This window comes from Schistocerca nitens, chromosome 2 (genome assembly GCF_023898315.1).
Source record: "Schistocerca nitens isolate TAMUIC-IGC-003100 chromosome 2, iqSchNite1.1, whole genome shotgun sequence".
NCBI lineage: Eukaryota > Metazoa > Arthropoda > Insecta > Orthoptera > Acrididae > Schistocerca > Schistocerca nitens.
In genome coordinates, this window is record NC_064615.1 from 213,547,992 (window position 1) to 213,566,306 (window position 18,315).

The window sequence follows — 18,315 nt, forward strand, 5'->3', positions numbered from 1 at the left end:
GACGGGGCCTGAGTTGTGCTTGGGTAGCTCAGTTGGTAGAGCACTTGGCCGCGAAAGGCAAAGGTCTCGAGTTCGAGTCTCGGTCCGGCACACAGTTTTAATCTGCCAGGAAGTTTCTGGTCGTCACTGTTATCACCTCCATCGCAGACGTGTCAACAGAAGGCATGAGATGTTGTGAACAGCGGGGGGCAGGAAAAGGGGGGGGGGCTTCCCATCTTGTGACACGGACATGGCCAAAGTGGCGTTGGACTGAACTGTTGTGAAATTTCATGCCAATGTCACATCATTAACTCGTCTTACACCTCATATGAACTTCTGAGCTCTAGCCTTTTTATCGCATTTGTCGATACTTTGCTGTTCGAAGCGCCGCAGAGCCCAAGGTAGACGTTGCAAGGCGCCACGCTTTTACCCAGTAACAGAGAGAAAGGCTGTAGGCGCTTTTGAGCCAGATTTTACACTTGTAAGTCGCTATGGGGAAAAAATGACTGGGTTTCAAAGAAGTGATCCTTCAATACTTTTTGGAATGTACATGTGATAGTCTTGTCAATACGTAGTCCTCAGTGCCAAATTTGAGATCCACACCAAAGCCTTTGTGGTGCTCGAACCCACGAGTCAGGGAGGTACGTAACACAAGGTACATAACAGTTTCAACGACTGACACTTAAGAAGCTAACGTTGAGACAGTCGTTAAACTTTGGGTGACGTGTGCAGATGCTGACGCAGAATGAATGGCGTCGCCTTCGCGAAGACTACGACACACTCTGCCAGTTGACGAGAGACGTGGACAGCTCCGTCTGCAACATCGTGCTGCTCTCCTGCGCCAACAACCTGTACTTTATCTGCCTCCAGCTCTTCAACAGTCTCAAGTAAGTCACTACTACACTACGTACAACCGATGGTAATACAGTTTTAAAAATCACATCGATAAAACAAAACGACGACGATGACCCTTGGAGGTATCCTCCTCTACATGTTTACTCTCCAGTGTCACACGTCTTTTCCCAGCACTGGATGACGACAGGGATCCCGGTTGTAGAAGTCTGCATTTTAGCTGTTCAAGAAACCTAGAATATCACTAGGTCGCCATTCTCGAAATGCCTGCCACGCAACTGTTTCTTCATCAGAGGAAAGGAGAATAAGCCACTGGGCTACATTTTAAGAGAACACAGGTCTAAAACAAAATTTCGTAGCCAAAAGAAGTGGCATATACAACTGTATCCTGTACAGATTGATATAGTGCATTTTCACGGAGAAAAAAACACCATGTTGGATACCATTCCGCGGCACTTCTTCTTAACAGTCTGTCGTATCTGCGTCAGGTAATTTCGGTAGTATACTTCTGTGACTGTTTGCCCCTTACGAGTATAGTCCGTTAGCACCACACTAAATGGCTCTGAGCACTATGGGACTTAACATCTGAGGTCATCAGTCCCCTACAACTGACAACTACTTAAACCTTCCTAACCTATGGACATCACACACATCCAACCCCGAGGCAGGATTCGAACCTGCGACCGTAGCGGTCGCCCGGTTCCAGACTGAAGCACCAAGAACCGCTTGGCCACACCGGTCAGCAGCACCACACTAAGGCAGTCCCAAGGAAAACTCTGCATCACATTGCTTGATGGTGGTTGGGTCTTGGCATTCTCTGGTGGTGACGATTCCACATATTTCCACTGCTTGCTTTCCTCCTTTGTTTCGGCCTCATACTGATTCATCCATCACTTCTATATCTACTGTAGATCTGCATACATTCTCCGCAAGCCACCGTATGGAACATGGCGGGGGGTTTCTAATACGACTACTACTCATTTCCTTTCCTGTTCCACTCGCAAATACAATGAGCGTTAAACGAATGTCTATAAGTTTCCGTACGAGCAATAATTGCTCTCCCCTTATCTTCGTAGTCCTTACGCGAAACGTACGCCGGCGGTAATCGGAAATTGAATTGTTCTGCAGTCGGCCTCAAATGCCAGTTCTCTAAATTTCCGCGCAATAATACGTCACGGAAAGAGCGTCCCCCCCGCCCCCCTCCCCCCGAGCGATTCCCATTTGACTACACGAAGCATCTCCGTAATACTTGCCTGTTGATGGAACCTACCAGTAACAAATTTAGCAGTACGCCTCCTCATTCCTTGGATGTCTTCCTTTCACGTGATCTGGTGGGCATCCCAAACACGCGAGTTGTTCTCGAGAACTGGTCTCACTAGCGTTCTATACGCCGCCTCCCTTATAGATGAGCTACAGTTTTAAATAATTCTCCCAATAAAAAGAAGTCGAGCATCCGCATTCCCTATTACCAAGTTGACATACTAATTCCATTTCATTTCGCTTTGCAACGTTACACCTAGATATTTAGTCCTTGTGACTGTGTCAAGCAGCACTCTACTAATGCTGCATTCGAATGATACACGATTGCCTTCTACCTCATCCGCACTAACTTAACGTTTTTCTTCATTTATAGCAAGCTGCCGTTCATCATACCAACTAGAAATTATGTCCAAGTCATCTTGTACCCTTCTACAGAAACTCAACTTCTTCCCTTACACCACAGCATCATCAGCATACAGTCGTACATTGCTGCTCACCCTGTCCGTCCAATCATTAATATATGCAGAGCGACGCTTTATAAACCCCTGTTGGTTTGTGGGCAGAAGCTTTTCTGTTTAGAGGAAATTTATAGGAAATTTATTATATTCGAACACAGAATGTGGTTGAGAATTCTGCAGCAAACCGATATTAAGGTTATTGTTGTTGTTGTTGTTGTTGTTGTTGTTGTTGTGGTTGTGGTCTAAAGTCCAGAGACTGGTTTGATTCAGCTATCATTGCTACCCTGCCCTGTGCAAGGTTCTTCACGTCCATATACCTACTGCAACCTACATCCTTCTGAAACTGTTTAGCGTATTTATCTCTTGGTCTCCCTCTACGATTTTTACCCTCCATGCTGCCCTCCAATACTAAATTGGTGATCCCTCGATGTCTCAGAACATGTCCTACCAACCGATCCCTTCTTCTAGTCAAGTTGTGCCACAAGCTCCTCTTCTCCCCAATTCTATTCAATACCTCCTCATTAGTTATGTGATCTACCCATCTAATCATCAGCATTCTTCTGTAGCACCACATTTCGAAAGTTTCTATTCTCTTCTTGTCTAAACTATTTATCTTCCACGTTTCACATCCATACGTGGCCATATTCCGCCAACCAGCATCAGATTCCCGTCACACCGACGAGAAAGTTGACCGATGGCATTGTTTAGAGACCAGTGACCGATCTCAAAATGACGCAGTTTGCGTAATTACATTGCCAGGATACTGATCCAAAAGATCGGTAAAAGAGATCTCAGGGACGCCGAAATAGAAGTTTAATAAAGTAATAGCTTATTGAATACTAGTAGCGTTCTTTTGTGGCCACCAAACAAATCGTCGGCAACTCTCCTTCGCTGCAGCCTGAAAAAGTTCTAAAACGCGACATAATAAATTGAGATGTGGCATTAATGGAAAGGAAAGTAGGTTCTTCATTTAAATACGTGTGTTGTAATTAAATTAGCGTAATTATTTAACGAAAAGTTACAGATACGAGAGCGACACTTACATTTTGTGTAACAGCCATCGAAAACAAACGAGAGAGAGAGCTCACAGCTCCTGCTTTTATGTAATCCAAAAATTAACTACGGCGACTGCCTTCAACTTGTTTTACAGGACGTGTGGCATGTAACTGAAAAAGTGTCATGATGATCTCTGAAAGGGCAGAAGATTCCGGACTAGTCCCCCACTCGGATCTCTGGGAAGGGACTGCCAAGGGGGAAAAAAGACAATAACCAGTTAAGTCGGAACATTCTACGAGTCGGTGCGTGGACTGTCGAGAGAGTTTTGACACGGTAGGGAAGCTAGAAAATCTAAAAATTCAAATGTGCAGTCTAGATTTAGTGGGGGTCAGTGAAATGAAATGGTAGATAGATAAGGATTTCTGGTCAGACGAATATAGAGTAATAGCAACAGTAGCAGAAAATAATATAGCGGGAATGGGGTTCATTATGAATGGGAAGATAGGGCAGACAATGAGTTACATTGATCAGTTCAGTGACAGGGTTGTTCTCATCAGAATCAAAAGCACACAAACGCTAACAACAATAATCCAGGCGTACAGACCGACGTCACAAGCAAAAGACGAAGAGACAGAGAAAGTATATGAAAATATTGAACCTGTATTCCAGCGCCGTGGCCGAGCGGTTCTAGGTGCTTCAGTCTGGAACTGCGCGATCGCTACGGTCCTAGGTTCGAATCCTGCCTCGGGCATGGATGTGTGTGATGTCCTTAGGTTAGTTAGGTTTAAGTAGTTCTAAGTTCTACAGGGCTGATGACCTCAGATGCTAAGTCCCGTAGTGCTCAGAGCCATTTGAACCATCTCCGACATCGCTGCGACTGGAAAAAGATCCTGCAAGAACGCGAGCAATGACGACTGAAGAGAAACGTTCAGCATGACAGAAGTGAAAATTGTTCCATATTTCATTGCTGGGCCGTCAACAAGTGTCAGCGTGCGAATCACTCAACGAAACACCATCGATTTTGGCTTTCGGAGCCGAAGGCCCACTCGTGTATCCCTGATGACGGCACGACTCAAAACTTTACACCTCGCCTGGGCCCGTCAACACCGACAGTGGACTGTCGATGACTGGAAGCATGTTGCCTGGTCGGACGAGTGTCGATTCAAATTGCAGCGATCGGATGGACGTGTGCGGGTGTGGAGACAATCTCATGAATCCATGGACCCTGGCCGCACGGGATTAGCCGAGCGGTCTGGGGCGCTGCAGTCATGGGCTGTGCGGTTGGTCCCGGCGGATGTTCGAGTACTCCCTCGGGCATGGGTGTGTGCGTTTGTCCTTAGGATAATTTAGGTTAAGTGGTGTGTAAGCATAATGACTGTTGACCTTAGCAGTTAAGTACCGTAAGATTTCACACACATTTGAACATTTTTGAACATGGACCCTGCATGTCAACAGGGGACTGTTCAAGCTGGTGGAGGCTCTGTAATGGTGTGCAGCGTGTGCAGCTGGAGTGGCATGGGACCCCCGATACGTTTAGAAACGAGTCTGACAGGTTACTCGTACGTAAGCATTCTGTCTGATCACTTGCATCCTTTCATGTCCATTGTGAATTCCGACGGACTTGGGCAGTTACAGCAGGACAATGCGGTATCCCACAGGTCCAGATTTGCTACAGAGTGGCTCCAGAAACACTCTTCTGAGTTTAAACACTTCCGCTGGCCACCAAACTCCCCAGATATGAACATTATTGAGCATATCTGGGATGCCTTGCAACGTACTGTTCAGAAGATCTCCACCCCCTCGTACTCTTACGGGTTTATGGACAGTCCTGCACAATTCATGGTGTCAGTTCCCTCCAGCACTACTTCAGACATTAATCGAGTCCATGCCACGTCGTGTCGTGGCACGTCTGCATGCTCGCGGGGCCCTACACGATATTAGGCAGGTGTACCAGTTTCTTCGGCTCTTCAATGTAGTAGTTCAGTCGATCAGCGAAAGAAGTTACAGAAACGTTCAGGTAAAATAAGGAATACAGCAACATGAGTCACTTAGTAATGAAACAACTACCAAGGAGGAAGTGATGAAAAGTAAAGGCGGAACAGAAAAAAAAGTGAAGGTCTCCAAAAAGAAATGGTCGTTGGAACGATTGGTTCACCATATAGAAAAAGTAAACATTTTACGTGAAAGCAAAGGCGACAACATTTGGAGTGCATTAATAATTTCACTGTTAAGTGTAGAGAAGAGAATTGATAGCTGAAACGAGTGCGCTGACAGCCTCTGGTTATGTGACTGAGGAAGAAGTGGAGGTCAGTATGGAAGACTTAAGGGCTCTAGTATTACAGTACAACAGAGCTTTTGAAGACTTGTCATCAAATAAGTCGGAAAGCATAGACAATATTTCTTCGGAATTTCTAAATTCAGTTGGACAATCAAACGACCACTAATGTTGGTAAGGGCAGATACGTGCACATCTGGCTTAAACTTCGGGCATCCTTGTTGATGCAAAGAATAACAAACAGAAGAATGGAGAAGAAAACTGAGATTCTGTTAGATGATGATCAGTTTGGTTTCAGGAAAGGTGAAGGCATCAGAGAGACAGTTATGATGTTGCACTTGCTAATAGAAGGTAGAGCTAATGAAAATGAAATATCTTGAGGGATTTGTCGACCTGGTTCAAATGGTTCAAATGGCTCTGATCACTATGGGACTTAACATCTGAGGTCATCAGTCCCCTAGAGCTTGGAACTGCTTAAACCTAACTAACCTAAGGACATCACACACATATGTGCCCGAGGCAGGATTCGAACCTGCGACTGTAGCGGTCTCACACTTCCAGACTGAAGCGCCTAGAACCACTCGGCCACACCGGCTGGCTTTGTCAACCTGGAAAAAGTGTTCTACAATATAAAATGGTGTGAGATGTTCTAAATTCTCAGGATAATAAGTGTAAGCTATAGAGAGAGACGGATAATGTACAATATGTACAAGAACCAAGACTGAAAAATATGAATGAAAGATCAGAGACGCAGTTCTTGGATCAGAAAGGGTATAAGAAAGGGATAGAGCCATTTTGTCTTCCTGCTAGTGGGATAAGACACGTTCTGGGGCACTTTTGATATGAAACTGATATGCTAATTAATTAAACTGATCAATTAAATCACCTGTCCCCCTTCCCTCCCCTTAACCTGTTGTTATGCAAAGTGGTTTATGACCCCATAGCGGTTGACCTGGCGGTTTATTTATGACTCCCTAGGGATAAACTGTACTTCTGAGAAACCCCCCACCCATCTGACTTCCTTCCTCCTCCCCACCCCTTTGTGGGAAAGAACACTTTTGTTTGTCACCCCCCCCCCCCCTGTTCCATTCTGAGCCGCTTTTTGCTGTCCCAGGAAGTCCCCCAGACCTCACCTCACCTCCCCCACTTCCCCCCACCCTTCCCCCATCTGAAAGTAGGCAGGAAAAGTCTGTGCCGAGCTGTTGGAGAGGAAGGATCTCATGACACGAAATTGAAGTCAATGTCAGTCGACATAATAACATATTGTTCATTTCAGTTTGAATATTCTTTATGTAATCAGTTTGTTGGAGACAGCACTTCTCCCCGCCCCTCCCCCACTTGGGCAGAGCTCAAGTCTGCACCCCCTGCCCCCTTTCCATGTCTGTAAGCAGCGAGAAATGGAATGAAGTGCTATATATTAGCTGCTGTTTTGGGTTGTCTGCACATATGTCAGCTGATGGGGCATCAGGCATGCTGTTGTCCATGTCTGCTGCTCAGGCGCCATTAGCGCTAGGCAGAGCACTGAGCACTGACAGCTCCGTTTGCTGCGGAAACCTGTGGGCCAATGCATGATCCAAGATTGCGCACCAGCATGTTCCACTAGCATCACCAAATGCTGGCTCCCAGAACTACCACAAGACTGTAGTGGGTGAGGCGCCTGTCCTCTGGGCCATACAGAGATTTTAGATTACATTAGATTAATACTTCTTCCATAGATCATGAATACGACACTTCGTAATGATGTGGAATGTGTCAGGTTAATAAAAGGTGTCTATACAAGATATTACGTTACACAAAATATTGCATGACACTTAATATTTTTAATTTTTTGTGGGGGTTGAGGAAATTACCCACTTACTATATCCAAAAATTCATCTAATGAGTAGAAGGAGTTTCCATTAAGAATTTCTTTGTGTTTCCTTTTAAATGCTATATGGCTATCTGTCAGACTTTTGATGCTATTAGGTAAGTGACCAAAGACTATTGACAGCAATATTTACCCCCTTCTGAGCCAAAGTTAGATTTAACCTTGAGTAGTGAAGATCATCCTTTCTCCTAGTGTTGTAGCCATGTACACTGCTATTACTTTTGAATTCATTCGGATTGTTAATAACAAATTTCATAAGTGAATATATATAAATATTGTAAGGCTACAGTGAACATCTCTAGCTCTTTAAATAAGTGTCTGCAGGATGATCTTGAACGAGTTCCAGCAATTATTCTGATTGCACGCTTTTGTGCAATGAACACCCTGTTACTCAATGGCGAGTTACCCCAGAATATGATGCCATACGAAAGCAGAGAATGGAAATAGGCGTGGTAAGCTAATTTACTGAGATGTATATCGCCAAAATTTTCAATGACCCCAATAGCCTAAGTAGCTGAACTCAAACGTTTCAGCAGATCCTCAGTGTGTTTTTTTCCAGTTCAACCCCTCATCAATGCATACACCTAGAAATTTTGAATATTCTACCTGAGCTACTGATTTCTGATCGAAGTCCATATTTATGAACGGTGTCATTCCATTTACTGTGTGGAACTGTATATGCTGTGTTTTGTCAAAGTTTAATGAGAGCCCATTTGCAGAGATCCACTTAATGATTTTCTGAAAAACATCGTTTACAGTTTCACCAGTTAATTCTTATCTGTTGGGTGTGACAGCTATACTTGTATCATCGGCAAAAAGTACCAGCTTTGCATCTTCGTGAATATAGAATGGCAAGTCATTAATACATATTAAGAACAGCAGAGGCCCCCAAGACTGAACCTTGCGGCACCCCGTTCTTGATTGTTCCCCAGTCTGAGAAATCACCAGTTTTTTGCGTATTATGTGAACTGCTTATTTCAACTTTCTGCACTCTTCCAGTTAGGTATGATTTAAACCATTTGAGCATTGTCCCATTCATACCACAGTACTTGAGCTTATCTAGAAGTATTCCATCATTTTCACAATCAAAAGCCTTTGATAGATCACAAAAAATCCCAACGGGTGACTTCCAGTTACTCAGAGCATTTATTTCATTAGTGAAAGTATGTATAGCATTTTCCGTTGAAAAACCCTTCTGGAAACCAAACTGACATTTTGTTAAATATTTTTTTTTTTTTTTGCAAAGGAGTGAAGCTACACTACAATACATTACTTTTTTAAAGAATTTTGGATGAGGCAGTCAGAAGAGAGATTGGGCGGTAGTGGTTGACATCAGATGTATCCCCTTTTTTATGCAGTGGTTTAACAATGGCATACTTCAGTCTAAGTGGGAAAATACTCTGCTTCAGAGAGCTATTACATATGTGGCTAAGAATCCCACTTCTTTCTTGGGAACAAGCTTTTATTATGCTGCTGGAAATGCCATCAATTCCATGTGAAACCCCTGTCAGGGACCATACAGCCCACTGCACAGAATATGCTATATGAGGCTACACAGCCCATTACTGGGAGCTGTGGCCATTGATACCAGTCTGAGCAGATACATGTGCCTACCCGTCTGATCTCCTTTTGTTCTCACAGTCCTGAACAAAGCATCAGGTGGTGGCATTTCTTTGACCAGGAAATTCCAGACTTGCTTCCTAGCTGTTTGTCTCTCTCTCTCTCTCTCTCTCTCAGGCAGTTAGTTCCTGCTTGCCATCTCCTCTCCCCCCTTGCGAATTGGTGGGAAACGCTCAGACTACATTGAGCTGCTGGACTGGGAGGATCTCATGAACACAAAATGGGCGGTAAATTCTGGGAATATGTTTTTTTTTATTTCAACATTAATAAATTTAATTAATTAAATTGGTGGGAAATAATGGACTGTGGTACTCTTTAGTTGGGCAGGAATAATAGCCCTCTCTTATGACATCACATGACAAAGAGGGAGCTGGCACAATTGCGATATTGAAAATGGTGGGAAATAGTCCTTTTGCACTACACTGTCACATTAATTGCTTAACAATTTATGGGAGTCAAATATATCGCCTAAAACATTCACCACTATCTTATAATAATTCTTCTTCGTACTAAAACGTACGTAAGCTCTTCACATTTGAGAATCACACACATACATTTTGCAAAACAAGTAATTACATTTCCGCCACAAATAGAGCATAGCACTGAATTTGTCCGAGGTCGTGTCTGCTCAGACGATTGAGAACACAAGCACTCTCCTCCACAGCCTGCTCGATTCACCGTCATCACAAAGTTTCCACCTTATGCTAAACATATCTGGCCACAAAAAACCTTCCGATCATACACAGTTGTGCTCGCGAAGCATGCTCCATCTGCCGACTACAGGAGTGTCGGGAGTGCCGGGACCCATGGCCGTGCCAGCTGGGAGAGGACTAGAGTCCCGCACATGCGTCAGTCACACCGGCAGTTGTGCCCCCGTCTCCCAGTATCCACACACCAGCAGTACCAGGACTCAGAGGCCAGAGAGATCGTCACCTTAGCCGGCCAGCAGAGGACCAATCAGTTTACGTGGGTTCAATAATCGACCAGCGCAAACACTCGCCATCTTGAATCTTATCAAATTTCCACATAAAAATCAAAGAATACACACAACACATGTGTGTGCTTCTGAAGACGCTCTACAGTATACTGTTTAGTTCGCTATTCAGCAGGGTGCGATTTGTGCTTTTACCAGTGGGGAGGATGTCTTAGGGGGTTAGTAGAATTATATAGACTCCTGGAAATTGAAATAAGAACACCGTGAATTCATTGTCCCAGGAAGGGGAAACTTTATTGACACATTCCTGGGGTCAGATACATCACATGATCACACTGACAGAACCACAGGCACATAGACACAGGCAACAGAGCATGCACAATGTCGGCACTAGTACAGTGTATATCCACCTTTCGCAGCAATGCAGGCTGCTATTCTCCCATGGAGACGATCGTAGAGATGCTGGATGTAGTCCTGTGGAACGGCTTGCCATGCCATTTCCACCTGGCGCCTCAGTTGGACCAGCGTTCGTGCTGGACGTGCAGACCGCGTGAGACGACGCTTCATCCAGTCCCAAACATGCTCAATGGGGGACAGATCCGGAGATCTTGCTGGCCAGGGTAGTTGACTTACACCTTCTAGAGCACGTTGGGTGGCACGGGATACATGCGGACGTGCATTGTCCTGTTGGAACAGCAAGTTCCCTTGCCGGTCTAGGAATGGTAGAACGATGGGTTCGATGACGGTTTGGATGTACCGTGCACTATTCAGTGTCCTCTCGACGATCACCAGTGGTGTACGGCCAGTGTAGGAGATCGCTCCCCACACCATGATGCCGGGTGTTGGCCCTGTGTGCCTCGGTCGTATGCAGTCCTGATTGTGGCGCTCACCTGCACGGCGCCAAACACGCATACGACCATCATTGGCACCAAGGCAGAAGCGACTCTCATCGCTGAAGACGACACGTCTCCATTCGTCCCTCCATTCACGCCTGTCGCGACACCACTGGAGGCGGGCTGCACGATGTTGGGGCGTGAGCGGAAGACGGCCTCTCTGTGTGCGGGACCGTAGCCCAGCTTCATGGAGACGGCTGCGAATGGTCCTCGCCGATACCCCAGGAGCAACAGTGTCCCTAATTTGCTGGGAAGTGGCGGTGCGGTCCCCTACGGCACTGCGTAGGATCCTACGGTCTTGGCGTGCATCCGTGCGTCGCTGCGGTCCGGTCCCAGGTCGACGGGCACGTGCACCTTCCGCCGACCACTGGCGACAACATCGATGTACTGTGGAGACCTCACGCCCCACGTGTTGAGCAATTCGGCGGTACGTCCACCCGGCCTCCCGCATGCCCACTATACGCCCTCGCTCAAAGTCCGTCAACTGCACATACGGTTCACGTCCACGCTGTCGCGGCATGCTACCAGTGTTAAAGACTGCGATGGAGCTCCGTATGCCACGGCAAACTGGCTGACACTGACGGCGGCGGTGCACAAATGCTGCGCAGCTAGCGCCATTCGACGGCCAACACCGCGGTTCCTGGTGTGTCCGCTGTGCCGTGCGTGTGATCATTGCTTGTACAGCCCTCTCGCAGTGTCCGGAGCAAGTATGGTGGGTCTGACACACCGGTGTCAATGTGTTCTTTTTTCCATTTCCAGGAGTGTATGTTACTAGCTTGGACCGTGGCGTTACGCATGGTTAAACAGCTATTTATAAATATATGTTACTGCCGAAACTCACTATTCACGCGTATGCACTATCACAAAAGCCATCCCTTGTTATATCTTTAAAAGTACATTATAGGTAAAGCTTATTTACAAAATCATCTACATACAGGTATACGAGGGGAATTCAAAAAGTAGAGGCACATTTGTGAAAAACTGTACTTATTCTGATGATAGAAAACGGAAACATATTAATAGTATTAATAGTAAGACTTATTAAAAACTTTCAGTGTTCGGCTCCACAAATTTAAATTATATGTAAAGTTTTACATCCCAGGTTGGGATGCATAAACTTAAACCAGAGGAGGGGATGGTCTGATGCAGAGGGGGGGAAATCCCCTCCATCCCCCCCCCCCCCCTGCAAATCGCACACTGCTATTCAGCCATCCAGATGGTGCGGCAAGCACTGCCATCGGGAACTGCCCCCACAGTTGCGGGCAAGAGCTGACTAGCCGGACCATTTCTTTGTACCCGTCGGTCATGCGAGGCTGCGGTAAGCCACAGCTTCCGGTCGGCCGAAGCCTCATGACCAGTTCTCCACTGGCCGTGGCGCACTGCAAGACAAGCAAGTGCGGCTTGAACGTACAGTTCTAATTGAAATCCCACCCCTGACACAGAATCTCCCCAGTTTGAAAAAATCCACTTTACCCTCTAATTTCTCATGCAAAATGCGGAGTCCTCCCTTTTATACTACACTACTGGCCATTAAAATTGCTACACCACGAAGATGACGTGCTACAGACGCGAAATTTAACCGACAGGAAGAAGATGCTGTGATATGCAAATGATTAGCTTTTCAGAGCATTCACACAAGGTTGGCGCCGGTGGCGATACCTACAATGTGCTGACATGAGGAAAATTTCCAACCGATTTCTCATAGACAAACAGCAGCTGACCGCCGTTGCCTGGTGAAACGTTGTTGTGATGCCTCGTGTAAGGAGGAGAAATGCGTACCATCACGTTTCCGACTTTGATAAAGGTCGGATTGTAACCCATCGCGATTGCGGTTCATCGTATCGCGACATTGCTGTTCGCGTTGGTCGAGATTAAATGACTGTTAGCAGAATATGGAATCGGTGGGTTCAGGAGGATAACACGGAACGCCGTGCTGGATCCCAACGGCCTCGTACCACTAGCAGTCGACATTACAGGCATCTTATCCGCATGGCTGTAACGGATTGTGCAGCCACGTCTCGATCCCTGAGTCAACAGATTGGGACGTTTGCAAGACAACAACCATCTGCACGAACAGTTCGATGACGTTTGCAGCAGCATGGACTGTCAGCTCGGAGACCATGCCTGCGGTTACCCTTGACGCTGCATCACAAATGGTTCAAATGGCTCTGAGCACTATGCGACTTAACTTCTGAGCTCATCAGTCGCCTAGAACTTAGAACTAATTAAACCTAACTAACCTAAGGACATCACACACATCCATGCCCGAGGCAGGATTCGAACCTGCGACCGTAGCGGTCGCTCGGTTCCAGACTGTAGCGCCTAGAACCGCACGGCCATTCCGGCCGGCGCTGCATCACAGATAGGAGCGCCTGCGATGATGTATTCAACGACGAACCTGGACGCACGAATGGCAAAACGTCGTTTTTTCGGATGAATCCAGGTTCTGTTTACAGCATCATGATGGTCGCATCCGTCTTTGGCGACATCGCGGTGAACACACATTGGAAGCGTGTATTCGTCATCGCCATACTGGCGTATCACCCGGCGTGATGGTATGGGGTGCCACTGGTTACACGTCTCGGTCACCTCTTGTTCTCATTGACGGCACTTTGAACAGTGGACGTTACATTCAGATGTGTTACGACCCGTCGCTCTACCCTTCATCCGATCTCTGCGAAACCCTACATTTCAGCTGGATAATGCACGACCGCATGTTGCAGGTCCTGTACGGTCCTTTCTGGATACAGAAAATGTTCGACTGCTGCCGTGGCCAGCACATTCTCCAGATCTCTCACCAATTGAAAACGTCTGGTCAATGGTGGCCGAGCAACTGGTTCGTCAGAATACGCCAGTCACTACTCTTGCCAGGCGTATCAAGGCCGTTATTACGACCAGAGGTGGTTGTTCTGGGTACTGATTTCTCAGGATCTATGCACCCAAATTGCGTGAAAAGGTAATCATATGTCAGTTCTAGTATAATATATTTGTCCAATGAATACCCGTTTATCATCTGCATTTCTTCTTGGTGTAGCAATTTTAATGGCCGGTAGTGTAGTTATTTTCGAAAAGAGAAGAAATCAGAGCGTACAAAGGCTTTCACATCGCTATAGTATTGTTCTCTGTTGGGTCTTGCCCACTCGTCTCGTATAGGGTGCCTAAGGGATGCTGCATTCTCGGAATGCTATACAACAATTCAAGCAAATAGCATTAGTAATTTTATTTCGATAAAACAGACTGACAATACTTAACTTTGGATTTAGGACAAGTGTCACAAGCAGTGGGCGACAGGCAATATAAACCAGAGTCCTGTGATATACGCAGTGTTCAGGCAAGTCTTTCACACAGTTTGTGGATGACTAACAACTGTTCTCGTAGCACTTTCTACTAGGCCGCGCTAACACTCCGTGTATCCTTTCCGCTTCTCTGGTGTTGCGTTCTTCTTCTTCGTTCCGGCGCTTGTGGTTATCCCAGAACATTCTTAGCGTGAAAAACCTGCACTAGATTATGGCATAGGCTATATTTTTTCTATTTTCTTATCCAATAAAAAAATCTGTTCTTATCAGCTTAATACCTGTTACGTTCTGCATCACACGACTACAATGTTAAACTCATTTTTGGCTCATGATGGAGTCCTAAGAGCATGCTCTAGCTCTGTCACAGGATGCCTTGTCACTTTCGAACTCTCTTAACGTAGTCAAATGCTTCATCATCTACGAAGTCTCTTAAGGTAGCCAAATAGCAGCACAGAGGAGTTGTAAGTTAATACTACGAATACGAAGTGCAAAATGGCTAAGCTGGGATGGCTAGAGGACAAATGGAAGGATGTAGAGGCTTATCTCACAAGGGGTAAGATCGATACTGCCTACGGGAAAATTAGAGAGACCTTTGGAGAAAAGAGAACCACTTGTATGAATATCAAGAGCTCAGATCGAAACCCAGTTCTAAGCAAAGAAGGGAAAGCAGAAAGGTGGAAGGAGTATATAGAGGGTCTATACAAGGGCGATGTACTTGAGCACAATATTATGGAAATGGAAGAGGATGTAGATGAAGATGAAATGGGAGATACGATACTGCGTGAAGAGTTTGACGGAGCACTGAAAGACCTGAGTCGAAACAAGGCCCCGGGAGTAGACAACATTCCATTGGAACTACTGACGGCCTTGGGAGAGCCAGTCCTGACAAAACTCTACCATCTGGTGAGCAAGATGTGTGAGACAGATGAAATACCCTCAGACTTCGAGAAGAATATAATAATTCCAATCCCAAAGAAAGCTGGTGTTGACAGATGTGAAAATTACCGAACTATCAGTTTAATAAGTCACAACTGCAAAATACTAACACGAATTCTTTACAGACGAATGGGAAAACTGGTAGAAACCGACCTCGGGGAAGATCAGTTTGGATTCCGTAGAAATATTGGAACACGTGAGGCAATACTGACCTTACGACTTATCTTAGAAGAAAGATTAAGGAAAGGCAAACCTACGTTTCTAGCATTTGTAGACTTAGAGAAAGCTTTTGACAATGTTGACTGGAATACTCTCTTTCAAATTCTAAAGGTGGCAGGGGTAAAATACAGGGAGTGAAAGGCTATTTACAATTTGTACAGAAACCAGATGGCAGTTATAAGAGTCGAGGGACATGAAAGGGAAGCAGTGGTTGGGAAGGGAGTGAGACAGGGTTGTAGCCTCTCCCCGATGTTATTCGATCTATATATTGAGCAAGCAGTAAAGGAAACAAAAGAAAAATTCGGAGTAGGTATTAAAATCCATGGAGAAGAAATAAAAACTTTGAGGTTCGCCGATGACATTGTAATTCTATCAGAGACAGCAAAGGACTTGGAAGAGCAGTTGAACGGAATGGATGGTGTCTTGAAAGGAGGAGCCGGCCGAAGTGGCCGTGCGGTTAAAGGCGCTGCAGTCTGGAACCGCAAGACCGCTACGGTCGCAGGTTCGAATCCTGCCTCGGGCATGGATGTTTGTGATGTCCTTAGGTTAGTTAGGTTTAACTAGTTCTAAGTTCTAGGGGACTAATAACCTCAGCAGTTGAGTCCCATAGTGCTCAGAGCCATTTGAACCATTTTGAAAGGAGGATATAAGATGAACATCAACAAAAGCAAAACGAGGACAATGGAATGTAGTCGAATTAAGTCGGGTGATGCTGAGGGAATTAGATTAGGAAATGAGACACTCAAAATAGTAAAGGAGTTTTGCTATTTGGGGAGCAACATAACTGATGATGGTCGAAGTAGAGAAGATATAAAATGTAGACTGGCAATGGCAAGGAAAGCGTTTCTGATGAAGAGAAATTTGTTAACATCGAGTATAGATTTACGTGTCAGGAAGTCGTTTCTGAAAGTATTTGTATGGAGTGTAGCCATGTATGGAAGTGAAACATGGACGATAAATAGTTTGGACAAGAAGAGAATAGAAGCTTTCGAAATGTGGTGCTACAGAAGAATGCTGAAGATGAGATGGGTAGATCACATAACTAATGAGGAGGTATTGAATTGGATTGGGGAGAAGAGGAGTTTGTGGCACAACTTGACTAGAAGAAGGGATCGGTTGGTAGGACATGTTCTGAGGCATCAAGGGATCACAAATTTAGTATTGGAGGGCAGCGTGGAGGGTAAAAATCGTAGAGGGTGACCAAGAGATGAACACACTAAGCAGATTCAGAAGGACGTGGGTTGCAGTAAGTACTGGGAGATGAAGAAGCTTGCACAGGATAGGGTATCATGGAGAGCTGCATCAAACCAGTCTGACTCAAGACCACAACAACAACGAATACTTTATAAATTCTGCAACATAGCTGATTTTATTACGGTGGCCATCTCTCCCTGAGCTGGTGGGAGACTAAAATTTCGTTAAAAGATCTCGCCACAACAACCACAAAAAAAAAAAACTCCTGATTATCACTCCAACTCGCGAATCATATCCGTGGCACTCTCACCTTCGCTTCCAACCGCCCTGCGGCACGTCATTGCTATCAAACTGATTGACTAATTAGTTACATTGAACATCAGAGCTCCTTTGCATGGTGAATAATTTCTTTCCTGGAGTCGGAACACACTATCCAAAAGACTATTGGGAACCGGCATTTGAAGCTGACTGCAGCAGGATTTTACTGCTGTCATCATACGACTCGCATGAACATAAGATGCGAGAAATTAACGCTCATATGGAAGAATGTAGATAATCTTTTTTTTTCCTCGCTTTATTTGCGAGTGGAATAGGAAAGCAAATGACTAGTAGTGGTACTGGATACCCATCGCCAAGCACCCTATGATGGTTTGCGAGGTATGCATATAGATGTAGATGCACATTTAGTTTACCTGTTAAGATGTCAGTCGGCCGGGGTGGCCGAGCGGTTCTAGGCGCTACAGTCTGGAACCGCGCGACCGCTACGGTCGCAGGTTCGAATCCTGCCTCGGACATGGATGTGTGTGATGTCCTTAGGTTAGTTAGGCTTAAGTAGTTCTAAGTTCTAGGGAACTGATGACCTCAGAAGTTAAGTCCAATAGTGCTCCGAGCCATTTGAACCATTTTTTATAAAGATGTCAGTCTATCCGTTTATCGACATGCAAAACTCACAGAAGAATGCTGTCTCTTATTTATTTCTGCTGCTGATTGTCTCTTAGTAAAAACCTTCGTATTAGCCCCTAATTTCTCACTGCAGTCACTTCATGAGATGTATGCGAGAGGCTGTAATGTGTTTGCCCACAACACTTGAAAGAAGCGGTATAGAGCTCACCTTTTCATCAAAATTTCGCTTACTTGCTATATTCGCACGAATCTTCCAGTCTTCTGTGTATAGCATTTGAATCCACCTGAGTAAGAGTTACCCGCCAAGTCACACATCCCATCACGTTCTGGTACCACTGTGCCATTAGTTAGAAGACCTCCACAGGTCACTGACTAGATAGAGAGCTATCACGATGAGAAAAATAGCACGCTAATGAAATTCACAGCCATGCAGATTATACGTGACATGCACAAAGAAATTCAGAAGCATAGCAGCTACAACTCAACATCATCGAATTATTGTCTATAAATATCACCCTGTAAGTATCTTAATCTCCTTTATAGTATTTCTACGTTTACTACGCTAGAAATACGACAGCATAGTGTTTCGTGAGAAATATGTCACCTTTTTTCAAATGGAGAATTCATCCATAG

At 45.3% G+C, this 18,315-nt stretch overlaps 1 protein-coding gene and 1 pseudogene across 1 annotated transcript in view; both read left to right on the forward strand.

The window, feature by feature from the left end:
- LOC126234932 (gustatory receptor for sugar taste 64f-like) overlaps nt 1–18,315 on the forward strand; it is a 157,693-nt gene that overhangs the window by 86,211 nt on the left and 53,167 nt on the right. The window contains exon 5 of the mRNA XM_049943672.1: nt 712–866. Coding sequence (XP_049799629.1) covers nt 712–866 — 155 coding nt within the window. The remainder of the gene's footprint in view (nt 1–711; nt 867–18,315) is intronic.
- Nucleotides 14,654–14,831, forward strand: LOC126237697 (U2 spliceosomal RNA; annotated as a pseudogene).